A 19384-nucleotide genomic window follows, 5' to 3' on the forward strand; every position below is an offset into this window, starting at 1 on the left:
GACCTAGTGCAAAAACAGGCTCCTTCCCCCTCATTTCTGCCACCTGGCTCTGTTTGGCCTGAGCCACTGCCGAAGGCAAAGCCTTTCACTTCATCTCCATTGCTGGCAAAAAAGTTACGACCAAGCTTCATGTTATGTCATTTCAGATACAGTAACTGACATGCAAGGCCAAGACCCTGGGCCTGCCCCAAGGTAAATAGACACTGTGCACTTGCTTACATCAAGGAAGTTGTATTTTCCGGTTAAAACCCATTTGGGGACAGAAGTCTGTACCTCCTCTCTATCACTGCCTGCTTTTACACTTGTTTTTAGACATAGAAGATCCACCTTGGTAGCTCATCTGCAGGTGGGCACCCAGTGGTGTCCTCAGGTTAAGCACAGGAGAGATCTACCTGTAATCCTACTCATCACACAGGTGGTTTTTCCCAGAAATATGGCATCAGTTTGAATGGTCAGGGCCCTATAAATACACACGTTCAGGTTTGATTTCCTCAGTTCTGCTCATAATGGCAGAACTGTGGAGGATTTTATTTTTTATATATATGTATATTAAAAAAAAATGTATCTTAGCTAAACCTTCGGTTTCCTTTGCTATGGAAAACTTATGCTATGACTTCTGCACGGGTAAAAAAAAAATTTGCAAGAGGAGCAATGAGCGTCTGAAAGAACGTGTTTTTCACTGATCACTGAGTGGTTATATCTGGAACTGACACAATGTAGCTTCAGTTTTCCAACAGTAAACTCCAAGTAGCCTTATGTAATTTGAGAGGGAAAATCATCTCTGATTTTGTTGTATTTCAGTAAACCATGCATCTGTGTCCAAGAACTTTTCAGTACATTAATTCAGTAACAACGTGAAATGTATAAAAAATTAGGGTGCAGTTTTCAAAAACAGGCACCTAAAATGAAGTTTCTAGATCCATATTTAGGCCCATGAATCTGATTTTCCAAACTACTAACCACTCGCCAGACTGCGCAGAACGCTGATGGGAGCTCAGCACTTCTGAAGGTTGCACCACTCAACGACAGCATCCAACTTCTTGACAGCCTTCTGGCGAAGATGGTTTTCGCAAGCTTCATGAAACACGAAAGGCCGAAACAACACGTCCTCCAATTATCCACACTGAAAAACAATCTTAATTAATAATGATATCATCACTACTCCCTCTACCCTTAAACCACCACTAAAAAGTTTTGCTTTTCCTTCATTTCTCTCCCTTTTCTCTAGTACTTTCATCCTGTACTCCAAGGTTTTATTATACTATCAGCCTGATTTCAGTGGTGTTTGTTGTGCACTGTTTCAGAATTTACCTTCTTATTGTTAGGATTACTCACCTTACTATGTGTATGCTCAGCAATTACAGCCTCAGAGGACAAGCATTGTTCCACCAAAATACTCAGGTTCAGTTTTGTGTCTGTACAAGGCTGATCTCGGTGGCATACCAAAGCTTAAGATAAGGTTTAAAAAACTAACAAGAAAATGAAAATCAGATTTCTGCATTTATCCAAATTAAATACTTAGTGGAAAAAATATTCATTAAAAGTATTAAATGCTAAGCCTACATAAGTTTAGAACATTAACTTGGTGAAGTTAACCAGTTATTTTTTCTTCTTTCCATCAGCTAATGGTTTTGATGAAGGCAGAAAATGCCATCTTTGCGTAAGACTGATACTGTCTGTATACCTAGGTGTGTATTTTGACCAAAAGTTATTGAGGCCAACTGGAATCAGAAGTTTGATCACTGAAGCCAAAAATAATTTTTTTACTTATTTGGATTTGTGAGGGAAGGTGTCAAATTTTGACATCTCAACAAAGAGAAAATTGGAAGGACAGGTCAGTTTCACCTTTCCCAGAACTAAGACCCTACCGCAAATACAGCAGTATCTCCCTGATGTAATCTATACGTTCGGATGCCTCTATTTGGGCTTAGCTGAAGAAATTCCCTAGTCAATTCAGACTAAATTGAAAGGAACAGAATTAAGGCAAGCGTTCAGAGCATTTTGCTCTGAAGTCATGCCCAAGCTTAAAATGCTGAACCTTTCTTTGTAGACTGGCCGCATATTCTCGAAGTGACCATAAACAACAGCATCTCCTTCTTCCAAATCAATTGTTCACTCAAGAGATTTCCAATCCAGGAGCAACTCCTAATAAGCCACACGCCCTGCTGTCATACCTTGAGCTTGTAGGATGGAGCTCGTTTATATTTTTAAACCTCTACTAGAATTACAAACCTGAGGAGTGAATGCATCAGCTACTTGAGTAATCTCAGCACCATTACAACACTTGAAATAGAGAATTTAATATATACAATTAAAATTGGGTCTATATAAGCAAGTAAGTTTTTCCCCAAACCAAGGGTATTGAAACAAACAGCCTATCCTTTAAAAAATGAAAGGAAATGTTGAGCTTCCAGCAGTTTCCATACCAGGCTCTGGACGTAAGCAGATCCCGATATCCATGTTGCCCAGAGCTCAGTCCCTCTGCAGGCTGTCCCTGCCCTCTTCCCACCTCTCCTTTCCCTTCTCCTCCAGCCAGGGGCATCCACCAGGCTTGGGCTTCCCAGTTCACCCCAACTGACCAGTAAGATTCATCTATTGGACATGCACCTCCTCCTAACCATGCCACTCTCTCGTCCTCCCTGGCTCCCTGAACTGTCCCGGTTTTATTCCAGTTTTTCATTGCCCTTCATTATTCTGCCTTTATGTTCCTCATCTGCAGTCCAAACACTTTCATCACAAATTTGTCTCTCTAGGTTTCTTGAATTATCTTCCTTCCTTCTCAAATCAGATCTCCAATGCCGGGTTGCCATCCCTGCTTACATCATAGACTCCTTACCCTTAGTTTGGATCCCTTCTCCATAACTCTTCTAGCATTTGAAATCATCCTCTACTCCTTTCTGATGTCTCAAGTCACCTTCAGCATCCCTGCAAATCTAGTTTCTCTCCTCAGTGACGATGCACAGACTTGATTCAGCCTTCAGTAACCCCAGATCATTAATTCGTAAAGCCTTCAGGAAACTTCATTATTAAAAAATTTGCTTGCATCTGACCAACTCAAAAAAAAAAAAAAAAAATTGTGAAGATGACAAAATCCACGGTCAAAGTCAGCTCCAAAGATCAAGCCTCTGTTCCCAGCACAGGACTGCTAGATGGTTTCATTTCAGAGAGATGCGCACAAGGGTTTCTCTTCATTGGTGGTGTGCTCCGAAATAAACTCATAACTAGATCTGTTCTACCCTGCGGAGAGGAGGAAGATGACAAATACAAGCGGGAGAGGGGAACCACACAAAATTAGTATTAAACTCTAAGCAGACACGAAGCATGGCAAGTTTTGGTGGAAGCAGGTGGAACTGCGCGGTTAGCAGCAGCAGGAACTGGGGCCTCAAGTAGCATCCAGCAACACGATTAATTAGCAGCACTGTCATTCCAGCATGTAGCAGGCGCCGGCCAGACTGAAAAACAGTTTCCATTTTCAAAATAGTTCAAGGCAAAACTTTTTTTTCCTACTTTTTGGCTCCCCTCTATTATACATGCCATCACAGACACTTTGCACCATTTCCATTTAGCGGAAAGTCTGAATGATTAAATTCCTGCTGAGCATGGAACCACCCTTCAGAAACTCCCCAAAATTATACCAGGAGTTTAAGCTGCTAACTCAGGCACTTGGGTCAGACACTGCAAATGCTCACCAGCCTCACCTCTTCACCACCGAGAAATGGCACGTCCTGCCACTCGTGGATATTCTCACCCAGAGGACACCGACAAGCACCATCCCCAGCACGTCTGCAAAACCCCGCACTTCTCCAGTGTGACGCCTCTCCCAGTCACTGGTACATTTTTCCCCAGGATTTACAGTCTGAATTAAATGGGATTTCCTCTGTAAACTCCTGCAAATTACTTATGTTCTGAAAACTATGACCTGTGGGAATTAGAAAAGGTAACACCACTACTGAAAAATGAACTATCGCAAGGCTGAATAATTTTTCAGTGACATACTTTGGTCTCAATGGAGCATTAAATAAAATTTCTACACCAGTCTACAGAGCACACCGTGATGCATGACAGAGTGGTTCTCCTGCAGCTCTTCCTCAGGTTAGAACACAGCCTACTGAAACCACTTACTTGCGCGTGCTATTCACTACAGGTTAAAAAAAAATATCTAGGCTTCAACACATACACGTCTTCAAACCCCTCCCCCTAAAGCATGGACGGAAAAGGCCTTTGCAAAGGGTACGCAACTTAGGTCATTAGATTTAAGGACATCACAAACATCACAAGTTTGCATCAGTTGCAGAAAGCTGACTTGATTTAAATCCCTCAGTTAAAATCAACTAAACCCTAGGGTTTGGTGTTCTATCTCAATGCAGCCCTCACATCATAACTTCACCACCACATTATAACTTCAGTCTTTTATTTCTGGACCGTATCACCAGCGACACCGATTAGTAATACTTTTCCAGAGCACTGACTCTTGAGGATTCAAAACGTGGCAATAAGGGATCCGAAACCAGCACACTGCAGGAAAATACAGTATGTGTAAAGCACTGTTCTGCACTCCGGCACTGCCTGGGCATCTGAAACCCAATGGCATGGCTTAAGACAACACCGAGCTTTTAGGGATTGATATCAACATTGCAAAACTTTGTTTTGAATACAGGTGCAACAAACAAACCACCTTTATTTTAACCTACAGATAAACTAATGGTGGAGTTCCCCTCACCAGGGAACTTCTGCAGTACTTTCACTGCATTCTAAACCTATGAAATCTGGTTTAGACTTCATTTAAAATACCAATTCATACAGCATTGTGAAAAGTCACATGGAAACTTTTGCATAATCTGCATAACAGAATGTAATTACAGAATTTTTCATGCAAAACTGGAGAGGACAGTATAAATGCAGGTCTGAGCACCTTCTCAGTCTATACACTTTACTGGCAGCGTGACTGATTGCACTACAGAAATCCTACTTCCAGGGGCAGACTTGGTTTTCTTTCAGAAGAACTCTGCCCAGCACTGCCTTCAGCAGTTTTCTACCCCAAAAAATGAATTTTTTGGGTAGAAAAGAGTGGAAAGTGGGTAGGAAGATCCTTTAACTACTAACAAAGTCAAATACTAAGATTAATAGCAACTTTAATGCAACGTAGAAGAACAGCAACTTGCAAAAGAAAAAAATTGTTCAATGTTTTAATGTGTTTTGAATCATAATGAAGAAAAACGTTTTACATCTAAAAACAAATTAGCAGAATAATAAAAAGTGGTTCCACATAACTTATAAATTCTTTTTCCAAAAAGGTGGTTTTCACAGATTTAGGCAACAAATACGATGGTTTATTCCAGATCTTTCTGATTGTAAAGTATACACAAACTTTGTGAAAACTGATGTGCATTGCTTGAGAGAAAGACATAAAAGCTTGATTTTGCCCAGTGACGAGTTCTCTGTGAAATTCTGCACAATACTGAAACTGTAACTGCAACTCTCCTCCATTTTATGAAATGCTGGACATTGTTCCGGGCTGACAAACACTCTTCAGACCATCTGAAGCCATGGAATGTTTTCCACGTATTCAGTCACTGCAGTATTGTTCACTAGCACTGCTCATGTGTGATTTGCTTCAAGGGGGATGGCAGCCACGGCCTAACCTTCGGTACAGTATATAAAATTAAGCTAAGTGATAATTAAGTTTAGCTGATTAACTATTAGCCTGTTCATAAGAACGTGGCTCTAGCACCTCATTTGGTTGATTTTTTTTCCCCCCCAAAGTGAAAGTGTGCAATCATCCCATTCCTGGTGCCAGAGGATGGCCCCTCTGGTGATATAAAAAGTTTGCAGCAATGATGATTGAACTGCATAGAGTCAAGAGATCCTCTACTACATATGTATTAGAGAAGCTTAAACAGACTATTTAGTTTAGCAGGACCAAAATCAGTGACCCTCTCTCCCACCTCAGGTAATAAAAGGATAGTCATTGCTCAAGATACTACATGCAGGCCATTCTGCAGACACATTTTTCTTTTTTTTTTTATTTTAAGCAGCATCAATCTGTGTCAAGTTCTCTCCCTTGCCAACTAAATTAAGAAAAAAAAAAGACTTTTTCAAGAATAAAACTTGCAACCCAACATCAAATGGCTTTATCTGAGAGTTAAAAACCCAGGAAAAAAAAAAGTGAGAATAAGCTTTGACACCATCCTTTAACCCTTGTTATCAGGAGACTTAAAACTCTGCAGCTGCTGTCTCCAACTACTTTTGGTATTTTAAGATTACTTCAGTACAATTCTGTATATATATCTTGTATCTAAAAAAAAAGAAAAAAGAAAAAAGAAAAAAGAAAAAAAGAAAACAACCAGGAAAAAACCCCAAGGTATCAAGCTGTTACAATGACCTGTACTATAAAGATACTACATTAATTCTCCATTAAATACCTTGAGCTTCCTCAATGTTATGCTCCAAAAACCATTTCTAGGACCCCAGTTTCCCTACAATTACTCAGTGATGCATTCACTGGCCCATCCCATTGCACTCCGATGCCATTATATGGTAGTTAACAGGAGAATCAGTCACACATCTGCTTTGACATCATTACAAACAGTACTGTAGAAGACACTAGCACAGCTATAGCTTCACATAAGCATGTGATAAAAAGTTCCTAACACTTCTCTTATGCTAACTCACCACAAAGTCCTTGATTCCCATTGTAAGAGCGCACCCTTGGCTTACCCTCACCCTTCATCTTACTCTGATATGTCAGACGGTTAGGGGCAGTATCTCCCTTTAGCTAAAAAGAAGTGCTCTGCCTGAAGCAGCCTTTTTGTTCTTTCCAAGATGTCAGCTGCCACTTGCATTTACTTAGCAGCAGCTGCAGTATAACACCCCACTGCCAGGGCAAAAAGGGCAGAGCACAGTGAGGAGCAAAACCAGAGCAAGATCATCTGGGAGAAAGAAGGGAGACCTATGTTAGTGACCCCCCTCTGGAAGAGATTAGCGACTGTGGCAGCCCTTGCCACGGCTGAGAACAGAAAGGTGACAGATGATGTTTACTTACGTATTGCTCCATTAGCTTTAAGTGTTAATTATCTTAAGGATCACATTTAGTATGATTGTCTTTCCTCTCATGTCAGAGATAGTACTTCAGCCAGAAACCAAAAGTGCTTTTTTCTAGGCTACAGAGAGATTCAATGCATCTTGACCAACATTCATTTTTGAGGTAGTACTCATTTACTTTGTATTGCTGGCTCAAAATAAAAATATGGGAAGTGAACACAATTAAAAGTATGCTCACTTGTAGGTATATTGAAAAAAAAAAAAAAAAAAGACCAACTAACAACCCCCCAAAAACCTATTTCCTTTCTGGGCAGATCACCAAAAAGAAGCAATCCTTCTTAAAAAGGGCAGCTCACATTCACTGGTAAAGTCAAACTTTCATAAGTGGTTTATAACAATAGCTATAAACTAAAGTGCTTCAAAATTTGCTTGACTAGATTTCAGTGATTAGAATCATAATATTCTGGATTTTTACTTGTATGAAATGCCATGAGATTTTAGAATCACTTTATATAAGAAGGGCAGAATGAATATTTTTCTTTTTCAAAAGAAAAAGTACAAAAAGCGTTTCAAATAAACCTGGCAGTCTATACTCACTACAAGTCGCTTGCATTTTCCTTCTCAAATCTATTACTTCTCCAATAACTGGAATAAAAATGGAGTTGAAGTTGCACTATACTGCAGCACTAAAAAAAGTATTCCAAATCAGATGCAAACAGGAAAATGTTTACAATCATACAACTAGTGAAATTCACACTTCATTTCAAAGTTTTAGCCCTGCAGATTCTTTTTAAACACAAGGCAGATATGCAGAGTCATGGAAAAATGTAACAGACCGCTATACACTCTCTACATTAATTACGTAAGTTTCACATTTATGTCACAAATGTAATGCCCTACTGTGTATCTATTAAATGCTAAATAACTTATGAACATTTATGTGCTCTATGCAACAGTGAACATATTGACCAGTGGATGCCAAAATATAAAAGTTCATACACAAGACAAACTAATTTTAAAAAAATCACATTTTCTGTACAATTCATGCAAACTGTGCACAATGTGGTAACAAGAACAACATTTGCTAAAGTCTCCACTTCAGGAAGAGCTTTTACAGCAATAGCAGACCAGTACTCAGAAAAGTCTGCGAAAGTGTAGAAGTCTATGGCAACATAAACTGCAAAAATTCTTCCAGCATTTCATTTTTCTTGTAACAAAGCAGGGATGTTGATGTTCCAGCCAATAGCCTGACGATCAAATCCACATGTGAAGAGGTTACATATCGGATGGTCCTCACTCCATGCTGAGCAGCATACCATTCTTCTGTGGCCCTGCAACAGTTCAGGAGATAGCAGTTATTACTTAAGATATATTTTGAAAGCATTTATGTCAACAAGTCAGTGCGACTCAAAATGCAAACTTGCTAATGCTCATGCCAGTTTTTACAAATGGTACTTGAGAATCCTGAAGGCCATTGTTACTTTCACCTCCAAGGTAAAAATCTTTCTAACGATGAGACTCCTTAATACCAGCACCCGGTCCATAACGACAGAAGCATATAAAGAGGCGCATCAAAACTTTTGAGTTTTCCAAGGTATGTTTGCTATCTAATTACATTTTATTTACAAAAGCAAATCAAATTTTGATTTTAACATTTTTATTTATAAAAGCAATCTTAAAATACGGAACTACTTGCTGACAACTACTTTGTTATAAAGCTGCAAGATTAAGCATCCATCATGTTCATAATGCAGAAAGGATAATACTACCGCAGAAGGAATGTCATACTGAGGAAAAGCAATGTCTTATCTATGGTTCAAGTCCAACAGTAACAAAAATGCCCCAAGGAGGATTCTGACTAACATTTACAACAACAACAAAAAAAAAAGCTGTGATTTCAGTAGTGTCAGCCTGAATGGAAATCTTAAGGGGGGGGGGGAATCAAGACTAAACAATAGACCAAAAAACCCTCTAAACTAGAAAAAGACTAAAAAAGAATAAATAAGTCTTAAAATCCCTTCCTAAATTCTGCTAAGAGCTGCTGAATCCACCCAAAAACGCCTACTGAAGTGGCATAATCCAATTAATTTTACTTAGTCTAATTTGCTCCATTAGTGATGCTTGCCATGCCAAACAGCACCACAAATGCACACCATTTGATGGCTGCAGCAAGGATGGTTTAGTACTTGGTACCAAATATCAAGAATTTATGTGCATAAGCATGGAAGTAAAAAAAATAAATTTTATCACCAAATCATACAAGGTAAGCTCACAAAACTAATCCCCCTCTTATGTTTCTTATATAACAAATTAAGAACTGTGTAATTGGAAAAAAAAACACAACAAAAAACCCACTAAACCTCATAGTGAGTCACTTTTCTGATACAATTCACATCAAGACGTTAAAACACGTTTGAAACACTCTTACACATTTTTCCATTTCATAGAGAAGGCAGACATTAGTTTCACTTTAGTAAGGAGAAAAATTATGATGAAATCCAGTTGAAACATCATTTCCAATTCCAATTAAAAAAAACCAAAATACGTTACTTATTTGCATGTTAGTTGTTTTCAATAACCAACAGCAGCATATTTGTATAGACAAGTGTCTTTCCGCATTTGTTCAGCTTTTAAGCTAGAGAGATCAGATCCTAGTTTTAACCTTGTATGAAAGAAGAACAGATACACTTTAAGGCTATAAATATACAGTTACCTGTCTATTACTGCGAGGGAGGCGTGCTAATCGCACTCCTGACATGTCAAATAATCTAACCTGTCGGTTGTCATGTGGAAGGGCGATGATTCTTTGGCCAACACATACATTAATCCTGCACAGAAGAGAAAGTAGGTTATGTACAAAACCGTGAGCCTGGCAAACAGAATTTGACAATACAAGTTTAAGCTCACAAGAAGTGATACAGCTGAATTTTTCCTGATTAGAATTCACAAGCAAAAAAAGTATTAAACCATTAAAGTGTTTTCTATTGTACTAGATGCTCAAACAGCCTTAAGATCTGCATCCCATATAAAAAAACCCAAACAAACAAAACCCACGCCACCACCAACCAGAAAAGCAATACGATGTATTTACTGAAAATTAATGTTAACTACACCTGCATTTTAGAAAACCACTATGGACCTTTTTCAAAATCTCATAAATCTCAAGTTTAATTTCAGTGACTAAAATTAAATGTATATTCAGTGAATTAATAGAACAGACAATTTCAGTTGGAAGAGACCTACAAAAATCATCTAGTCCAACTGCCTGACCACTTCAGGGCTGATGAAGTTGAAGCATGTTGTTAAGGGCATTGTCCAAATGCCTTTGAAACCACAACAGGCTTGGGGCATCGACCACCTCTCTAGGAAGCCTGTTCCAGTGTTTGACCACCCTCTCAGTAAAGAAATTTTTCCTCACGTCCAGTCTAAACCCCCCCCGGCGCAGCTTTGACCCATTCCCACACATGAAAGAAATTAAGAATTAATTAAGAAAACATGAATCAAGAAAAATATTAACTCAGAGTTTTGCTTACCTGTTGACTGCAGAATCTGTACGGATCGTTGCAATAGGAGACCTCATGTTTTTCAAGTCCCAAACTTTTACAGTACGGTCATCACTACCAGAAACAACATTGTCCCCCACAGTGAAAACTGCAGATGTCACAGTGCTATAAACAATCAAGAGTAAAAAGACAGACATCAAGCTCTAAAGTTCTTTATTAAACTAGCCTCTGATTTAAAGTTCTATTTTCTGCTCCTGTGTTTCCTTTAAAATATTTAACTTGGCTCTTTTTTTTTTTTATTATATTCTAAAATACTCACTTGGAGTTTTAATATTTCAAGCTACTTTGGTTTAAAAAAAATATTCTTACAGAAGTTGTGTCACTTAAGGCATACAGCGCTTGACTAGTTCAAGTGCTACAAAAAGAAGCCCAACAGTGGAGTCACTCTGGTGGTATCTCTCGTATTCCACTGATCCTAATATTGGCTAAACATGTCCAGTCTTGAAACCTCAATTCACTTTTGAAATTCTGCATTAATGTCCAGTAGGCTTATCAGACAACCAAAAATTAGTAGCATACAGCACAATTCTTCCTCCCAAGTGTTTTGAGACCAGTGATCAAGTTCTTTCACTTGCCATCCAAAGGCTTCTGTAGAACTACCTCAGGCTTTTGTCATTCACAGCTCAGGCACACAGGAGATCCAAAATACCTGAGACGTAGCCAAAGCTATTTTGTACGCACACCTAAACATGCTGTAATACATACAGCTTCCACTATAACTCCACCAGCAATAGCTACAGCAATCTAATTACTTCTAACTGTCATTTCTATTCCTGTTTTACAAGTAGCTAACATCTGAGAGTCAGATAAAAAAAATGGCAAGTGGTAGTAGTAAGCAGCATGACCAGAGAGTTCTTCAAATTTTACCTGTTACCACAAGGGCAGCTAGGGAAAGACTCCCAAGAATATCTCTAGCAATTGGAAGTGTAACATACTACTTTCAGAAAATACTATGTAAAGAATTTTATTTTAGAATTTTACTATCTTTGTATTTTATACTTTCAGAGAACAGTATACTGCTGAGCTCAAATAAATAGTTCTCATGGTGATGAGCTGATTTTTTTTTTTAAATCTTTTACCTACTATTTCATATTAACGACTTAAAGTTTTTGTACTACTATTTTCATTTTAGTACTGCATGAATTTCCAACTCAAAACCAGTTATTTTCTGCCCACATAATGTACTAACAAAGCATTTTTGTCTCTCCCTAAAATCATTAGGGAAGGCTTCTTAACTCTGTTTCTACAGCTTTGATTTAATGACCTATCTTGTAACTTGGGTCGTGCACATCAATTTCTTAGAATTTAGTAATTTTAATTTAAGCTGTCAGTTGTTACTGTCACTTTGGTTGTTCTGCAGAAATTTGAATTCATGTCCTATCCAAGCTGCTGATTGAGATTAGCACTAGCCAGGTCACAATGGACCAGTTTATGCAAACCTCTTAATTTAAATTGACACCAAATTAAGTTTTAATTAGGATGAAGGCCCACTTTATTCATGACACCGAGTTTCCTAACGCATTATTAGAGTGCAGCTAAGCTACCAGGGAGATGATTAGAATAAGAACCAAGAGGTCTTTGCCTAATCTTCTGGACTTTATGAACCAAAAATCAACAAGTTAAAACATACACGAAGGCCACAACCAATGAGTCTCTTTCATCAGGAACCTTCGCATTTGGGAAGAAAATTCATTCACATAGTCAAATTACTGCAGAATAGGGTTGGTATGCTCTTAGCACAGAACTTGTCTTCCACCTGCCTGACCTCCAATCAACTTACCAACATCTGCATTTCTCTCCTCACTAGCTCTTTATACAAGCTGCAAAATACCTCAGTAAAATGGTTCAGACTTTCACTGAACTCTAAACTGCTGTAACACATTTGAAACAATGTTTGTAAATTTAAAATTCACTATTAAATCTCCATACTTTGCAGACACGTTGTGAGACTTCCTTGTACACAACAGTATAAGGAATTCAAGTCAGAAAAGCTCCAGGTGTGTGAATATACAACGTTTTAGTATTCTGCTGCCAACGCACCAATCTGATCTGTTTTCCCATCATACATTTTATTCCCATTACAGCTGGAATGTGTTGTGGAACTGTCTTAAAATAACCCTCCATTTTTGGATGCTTTTTTTCACAACTTTAAACAGCTTTCCAGCTCCTTTGATCTCATATTGGTTCTCTTTTATCACTTACCACTGTCAAACATAGTTAAGTTTCTTTGACCACATAAAGTTCTCTCATTCTTAGATTTATCATTTTTCAAATGAAAACTTTCAAGACTATCTCCACGTAAACAGAATGCCAACTCTAGGTTAGCTCGACCCTTACTGCTCCATAAAAACAAAAAGACTCTCAAAAGAAAACAAAATCCTTTTCTGTACTGCTTCCAGTTTAACTATTCATTCAGATATTACTGGGTACACTGAGAAAAAGGCTGTAAACTAAAAAATGCAATGAGGTTCTGCTGTAGCTCTCTCTGGCAACTGGGCAAGTGATAGAAAGGCACAGGGAAGGCTGCCAGGCCATTTTCAGTGACATCTTTAAAGGTGTTTAATAGTCTTAGTCCTCTGCCTATCCCCCACCAAGAGCTCATCCTTGTAAGGCACTGCAGGCTGGGATAGGCACTGTTTACAAGCACACGTGACTACAAGAAAATAAGTTTTTTCACAAGAAGCTTTGAATTCAGAGGTTACCTATAAAAGCACTTTTAAATGAACCCACTTTTTATGATCAAGAATTGTGGTCACCGTTTCAAAGCAAAAAGTGTATGGATGTACTGCGTAACAGTCCTAGGTATTATGCTTTAAAAAAAAAGAAATATTACTCTTTTAGGGGAACGTATAGATACACTCAATTCAACTCTCAAAAGGTACCTCATTTTCAAAATGAGATTGCAAGACTAGAAGTTTTAAGTTTGGCCTTTAGAAAGGCCAAAAGCTGTATCATATCACTCACAAATTTGACAACTCTGGGGAGGGTTATCAGCACTTGATTGTTATCTGAGTAAAGACCAGGTGGGTCTTTGGGTTTGTTTTGGATTTTCTGGGGGTTGTTGTTTTGGTTTTTTTGTAAAAATGGAACATATTGAGTTAATATTTTAAAAAAACACATACATTTAAATTCAAGAACATGTACAACACTACTGACTTACGAAAACATGAGTAAGTGCTGCGCCCATAGGTCTTCTCATGTACTACAGATCATGCTTTGTCTCCTCTGCTATTCCAAACTGGGGCATCTCTTAAGGTGAGACAGATGCATCTCATCTCTTTTTTGGGAGTTTTTTTATAAAGACAAAATAGTAGTAACAAGAAAGGCCACCACTTCCTACTTATAAACTAAAACAGGATTTCAGCCCAACTAAAGGGGGAAGGTGAGAAGAAAGGGAAGCAAAGTCTGTGTGGGAAGAAAGAAGCTGGCAGAGCAGCCAATATACAAATAAGCTTTCAAGTGTATTGCCTCCCTAACCCCACCCATATCACAAAAATTAAAAGACTTTTTCCTGTAATTTCATATGGATATTTTTACTTTCTGTTGATACTATTCTTCAGTCTGCTCTAACTCAGCTAAAACTGTAGTTAACATCCCCTTGGCTAAATTAATAAAAAGTGTCAACAAAAGATCATCAGACCCCGTGTTAATGGAATGCTAGAAGACATTAGGTTTTTAATAACTCAAAAAGATGACAGGTATTGTAGGACATTAAAAAACAAACTGGCAAAGAGGAAGCAGTCTTATGACACTTCAAATCGCGGGTCCCACGGGGAGTTTGGTGTGCTACAACTATTCTCCAGAAAAGCTTCAGCCTCCGCCAAACCCCAGCAAAACTCATTTATCTTGTCGTAGGGAGCAGCCGAGCGTGTACTTCCAGCTGACAGCGTGGCACTTCCTCACCACACACCGCTGCCTGGCCTCGAACATCCTGCTCCCTCCGTGGGTCTCAATCAACAGAAATACTGTAGTGCTAGCACTCCTCATTAGGCTGAACAGCTGTCTCCCCAGTCACACTGAGACACAAAACTATTTTGCATAACAATCTGCTGAAATTTCACACATAGGGGAGGAAAAGAAAAAAAAAAATGTTGAAAATGTTGGACCATGAAATGCTGATACAGAACCCTTATTGGCAATGCACCCAAAAAAAAGTTAACACTGCTCTTTCCATTTTGGTTTGCAATCTATACTGGGATTTACTGTTGAATGCTTGGAGACAGCGTTTTCGTGCCTGTGAAGAGGCATCTACTCATAAGCATTAATCTCTGCATGGGATGAAGTTCTGGAGAAAGCGGACTAAAACAAATCTTTCATATATATGTATTCAATGCACACCAAATTGTAGTTAGACAGCAAAATTTAAGTGCTCAAATATGTCTCTCACATTTTACGTAGTAAAATTCAGGAACAAAACATAAAGGAGGCTGTATTTGGGAAACCATTTCCTGCAGAAGAGTTTCCTTTCTTTTAGGGGAACAAAGCATATCCCCACGCAGAGCAGCCTGCAGGGAAGCCAGGATCTGGGTTTAAAACCTCCAGATACAGAGAACAGTTTGCCCATTTTAAAGGGCGACGGCTCTGGCCATGGGAGTACCAGGTAAGGAGCACACCAATACCTCCCCCTTTGATTGTGAATTCTATGTGTAGCTCTTCCTGGAATCAAGTGCCTTTAACACATTCTAAAACCTGAACGCACAGAGTCAGTTTGTGGATTTACCTCCAAATATCAGCAAAACTTTTTCTGCCAACTTGAGAAACGGCAAGAACAAACCATGAAGGAATTAACACAAAATGGGGAGAAGGAGAATTCAGAGATAACTGTTAGCACTGAAAAGTCATGGCTTTAGCATTTAAATCAACAATGTGTATTCCAGATATATGTGTTTCTTGACATTTAGAGAAAATTGCCAGTATCTCCTTTTCTATCTGTCTTAAAATAATAAAATTATACAGGATTGAAAACAATCACTAGCTTTTATGAGAATTACTTAATGGCAAGTTAGTAAATTAGTTAAGGTGCAGATATCTTTAAAATCAATTCCATTACATTTATGATGGGATAAAAAAGGTCCATTTATCCCTCAGTATTGCTGTGTACATTATGTAAGCTTCAGAACCACAACACACTACAAAGCATTATGCTCTACTCAACAGGACACAAAGAAAAGGCCTTTGGCTATGCTCTTTTGTGGGTCATTTGAAAAAAATCATCACACTTTTTAGTGCATGCATTCAATAACAGAATTAAGATTCTCTCCACGTACTGTAGCGAAGCTTAAAACACTCATAAGCAACTGGATACAGATTTATTGCCTACATCTTCTTTAAAGTGACCGACAAAACCCTAATGGCCAACACTCAATATAGCTAAACTGTGTATGTTACATACCTCGCTCCCCAAAATAAAACATCTAAAAGATCTTTTTTCTTTTAGCCACAAGGCTTTTAATTTTAAGCACTTACTCTTACAGCTTAAGGAGTAGTTTATTCTTTTTTTTTTATATTTCTTTATTAATTAGGAAGTAATTTTTACCATGAGGAAGTTAGCCAATAACAACAGAAAAGGCTCAAGAACATAAAGGAAACAAAACTATCAAAGAATATTATCTTTCAAATCACTTTTTTGGCACTTCAACAAACCCATGACAATGCTGTCTTTACTTGCCAAACTATTCAAATACTCCATACAATCCAAATATTCTGTAACAGTTATGGAATGACTCACTTACCAGAATTTCAGAAGAGTGGTTGCAGCATTCCTCTCTGCATTTTGAAGTGCACAGTATTGGTTATATAGTGGAGAACTTAGTAAGATGAGTTACTTAGAACTCCAAGGAGTATTTCCTATAGAAAGGCCTCCTTACAACTGATTTTCACTATAATGTCTATGTTCTTTCCTTTTACAGGAACCAGGAATTAAACTTCAGGGAGTTTTGATTATTCCCTTAAAATAAATATGGCAAAAAAAATTCAAAACATAGAAAGTCTAACTGTCTTCACTTTAAAAAAAAATCTCTATTAGTTATAGAATCTCTCTAATATCAAATCCATAACATCACATTTTAATGCCTCTTCCCTCCTAATGTGATGATAGCTTTTCCTTGTAAACGTTCGAAGTTGAATACTAGTTATTGTGTCTTACAAACCCAGTCACGGTACATTTATGTGCACATGGCAGCAATAGCCTAATAAAATCTTAATTTTTTCTGTTTTCTTTGGCATTATTCTGGGCATGTGAAAACAAGAGGTGCAAGCATCTACTGAGAAAAAAATAAAACACCCATCAGAAACATCCAAAGAATAATAAACTCCTTACAACTTTACCACCATGAACCAATTTAAGATTCTATCAAATGGCAAACAAATATTTGCCAAAACTGGTACAAAGAGGGCCATAAGACAACCTACTTGTGAAGCTTAATAGCCAGTAACAGCTTCAACTGTTAGCTTTTTATTCATTGTCACTGCAATAAACCTTACAGAAAATGGTATGTCCAGATCTATAAATAAAAAATAGATAAATGCATATTCTTCAAGTTTACACACACAGATATATAGATATATATTATAGGTATATAAACAAGAGAATGATTGCCAGTATATAAATAAAAATAAAACAATGTTTGCCAGAAAGTAGAAAACATCATAGCATTTGTTTTTCTTGGTCCTCATTAGGACAAGAATTAACAACTTAAAGTTGCCTTAACAACCTACAATTGCAATTAACATTTTTATATAAGTTTGGTCAGGGGAAGGTTAGAATAGAAAATGGGATATTGAAGCTGTGCAAGAGAGCAAAGACAGGTAATTTGGATGAGCTGAAGGCATGTAAAACACGCTGGCCCCAGTCTATCCTGAAACAGATTCACAAAGAAGCTACCAACATGGGAAGTTAGACAAATTCAAAGCTGGGTGCTTCAGTTATCAGCTAATAAGGCTGCTAATAACTCTAAGAAAACTGTTGAAACCTTAACATGCTCTGTTACGTGTATGTAATAAATGTAAACTAAAAGGGGTTTATATGTATATGTTTAGAAACACAAAATAAAAAGTTAATCATAGAGCTAAAAGTCCAGCCTATAATCTTCATCTAAAGATGCAAATGCAGGATCAGGACAGTGTTCGAGAGGCAAGTTTGGGGCCTTTTTCAACGAAATACAAGAGAAAATTAAAAAACCACAGCAGACAGAACAAGGTAGGAATACTAACAGTAATATTAGAATCGTCTAGTTAATCAGTAAGGGTTGGGCAGAAAACTGAATGTTTCATCAGAAAAAATCTGCATTTCTTGCAGAAGCTGGATTGAGATCTCCACACATGGTGAATGCCTAAGGCATTCTTTGATTAGAAACAACAGAAAAACAGTAGACAAAGCATCACTGATGGCATTAATAGCTGAAGCAAGAACAGGACTATCTTGAAAAGAACAGATGCTTTAAACTGGTTGACCACCACTGACAGCATTCAATTTGTGACATTTTGTTTGGCACAAAAGACTCCCTTTCCTAGCACAGCATTTAGTCAAAGGTGCAAAACTTGCATTTTTAGAACTACATCTAGATATGCTTCAGTTTCACCAAGAAAACATGGCTGAATCAGAATACCTAATGACCCCGTAACACCAGGGATATCTAGAACATGACAACTTTCCAACAGGGATGTGTTGGACCATTGCTGCCCAACGAGCAGTCATTTCTCCCTGCCATCACTTGGTGTTTCAAGAACAAGACGGACACATACCAGGGTATGAAAACTAAATCTTGCAGACTAAAGAATGTGGGAAAGCCAGCAGACCTTGGCAAACTTGAGTGTTCACAAAACTAAAGCAATTATTAGTCTCTTGATACAGAATGCCATTTTGACATTAATTCCCTATTCGCTAAATGTCAGAATTCAGCCCAGCATCCTAACCAGCTGCTGCTTAAGTATTTTTACATTTTTTAATTCAGATTTTCCAGCAAGCATAGGAGTTTGAAGATGAAAAGTTGAAGAAGTAAGACCTATTTGCAATTCTCTAGTTTCAAAGTTCTCATCCAGCTGCATATTCAGAGACATACAGACAGCAAATGAACGGGAACTTTCCGTTCTGATCTCCTATAGCCACACGACCAGAGTGAAAGAAGAAACAATATGCTGTAGTCTGAAAGTGCTGTAAGCCACCTTGTTCATCTCTTCATCAGAATAAGATACACTTTCAGCAATTTTTTCCTCCAAGTTTGCCCAGAAAGTAACACAAAGATACAGAATCAACAGCTAACACACATTCATGTTTGATGCACTAGCTTAATCTAGCTACAAATACCAATAAATTTGAGAAGTCATAAACAAACTTTGTAACATTTTCTGGCTACATCAAAAGTACCTGCTCAAATTTTTCTTTTTCTTTTGAAGCCAAAAATGCATTTAATCACCATGACAAGTTGGTGCATAACTATATACAGAACAATCAAGAAGCATTAACAAAGGGTATTCACTTAAGGACAGCAACCCAAAGCTGCTTCTGAAGACAATATTTTGCTCTTTGAAGGATGGTGTTTGCAAGTTCAGATTTGGAAGTCCTGCACATTTGCATTCAAGCATTTCAAGAGATATGCGTCCAACCACCATGTACCTTTTGACTGACACTAAACAAAACAAAACACTTTAATATTTACCATGTAACTCTTCAGCTGCATATAAGCATCAACATACCGCAAATATATAGCAAAAGCAGCGTATGGTTTAAAACATGTATATGAATCCACTAGCTAATAAGCATTCTGTTGCCAATAGGATAT

General features: G+C 37.9%; 1 protein-coding gene across 3 annotated transcripts in view; it reads right to left on the minus strand.

Annotated features, from left to right (window-relative positions):
- Positions 1 to 5170: 5170 nt before the first annotated feature.
- Positions 5171 to 19384, minus strand: part of WDR37 (WD repeat domain 37) — a 51016-nt gene continuing 36802 nt past the window's right edge. For all 3 annotated transcript variants that reach the window (XM_075746582.1, XM_075746583.1, XM_075746584.1), the window contains 3 exons: positions 10575 to 10709; positions 9755 to 9869; positions 5171 to 8372 (listed from right to left, as the gene is read on the minus strand). In XM_075746582.1, the coding sequence (XP_075602697.1) occupies positions 8241 to 8372; positions 9755 to 9869; positions 10575 to 10709 (382 nt within the window). In that variant the 3' untranslated portion in view covers positions 5171 to 8240. The remainder of the gene's footprint in view (positions 8373 to 9754; positions 9870 to 10574; positions 10710 to 19384) is intronic.

This window comes from Balearica regulorum, chromosome 2 (assembly GCF_011004875.1).
Source record: "Balearica regulorum gibbericeps isolate bBalReg1 chromosome 2, bBalReg1.pri, whole genome shotgun sequence".
Lineage (NCBI taxonomy): Eukaryota > Metazoa > Chordata > Aves > Gruiformes > Gruidae > Balearica > Balearica regulorum.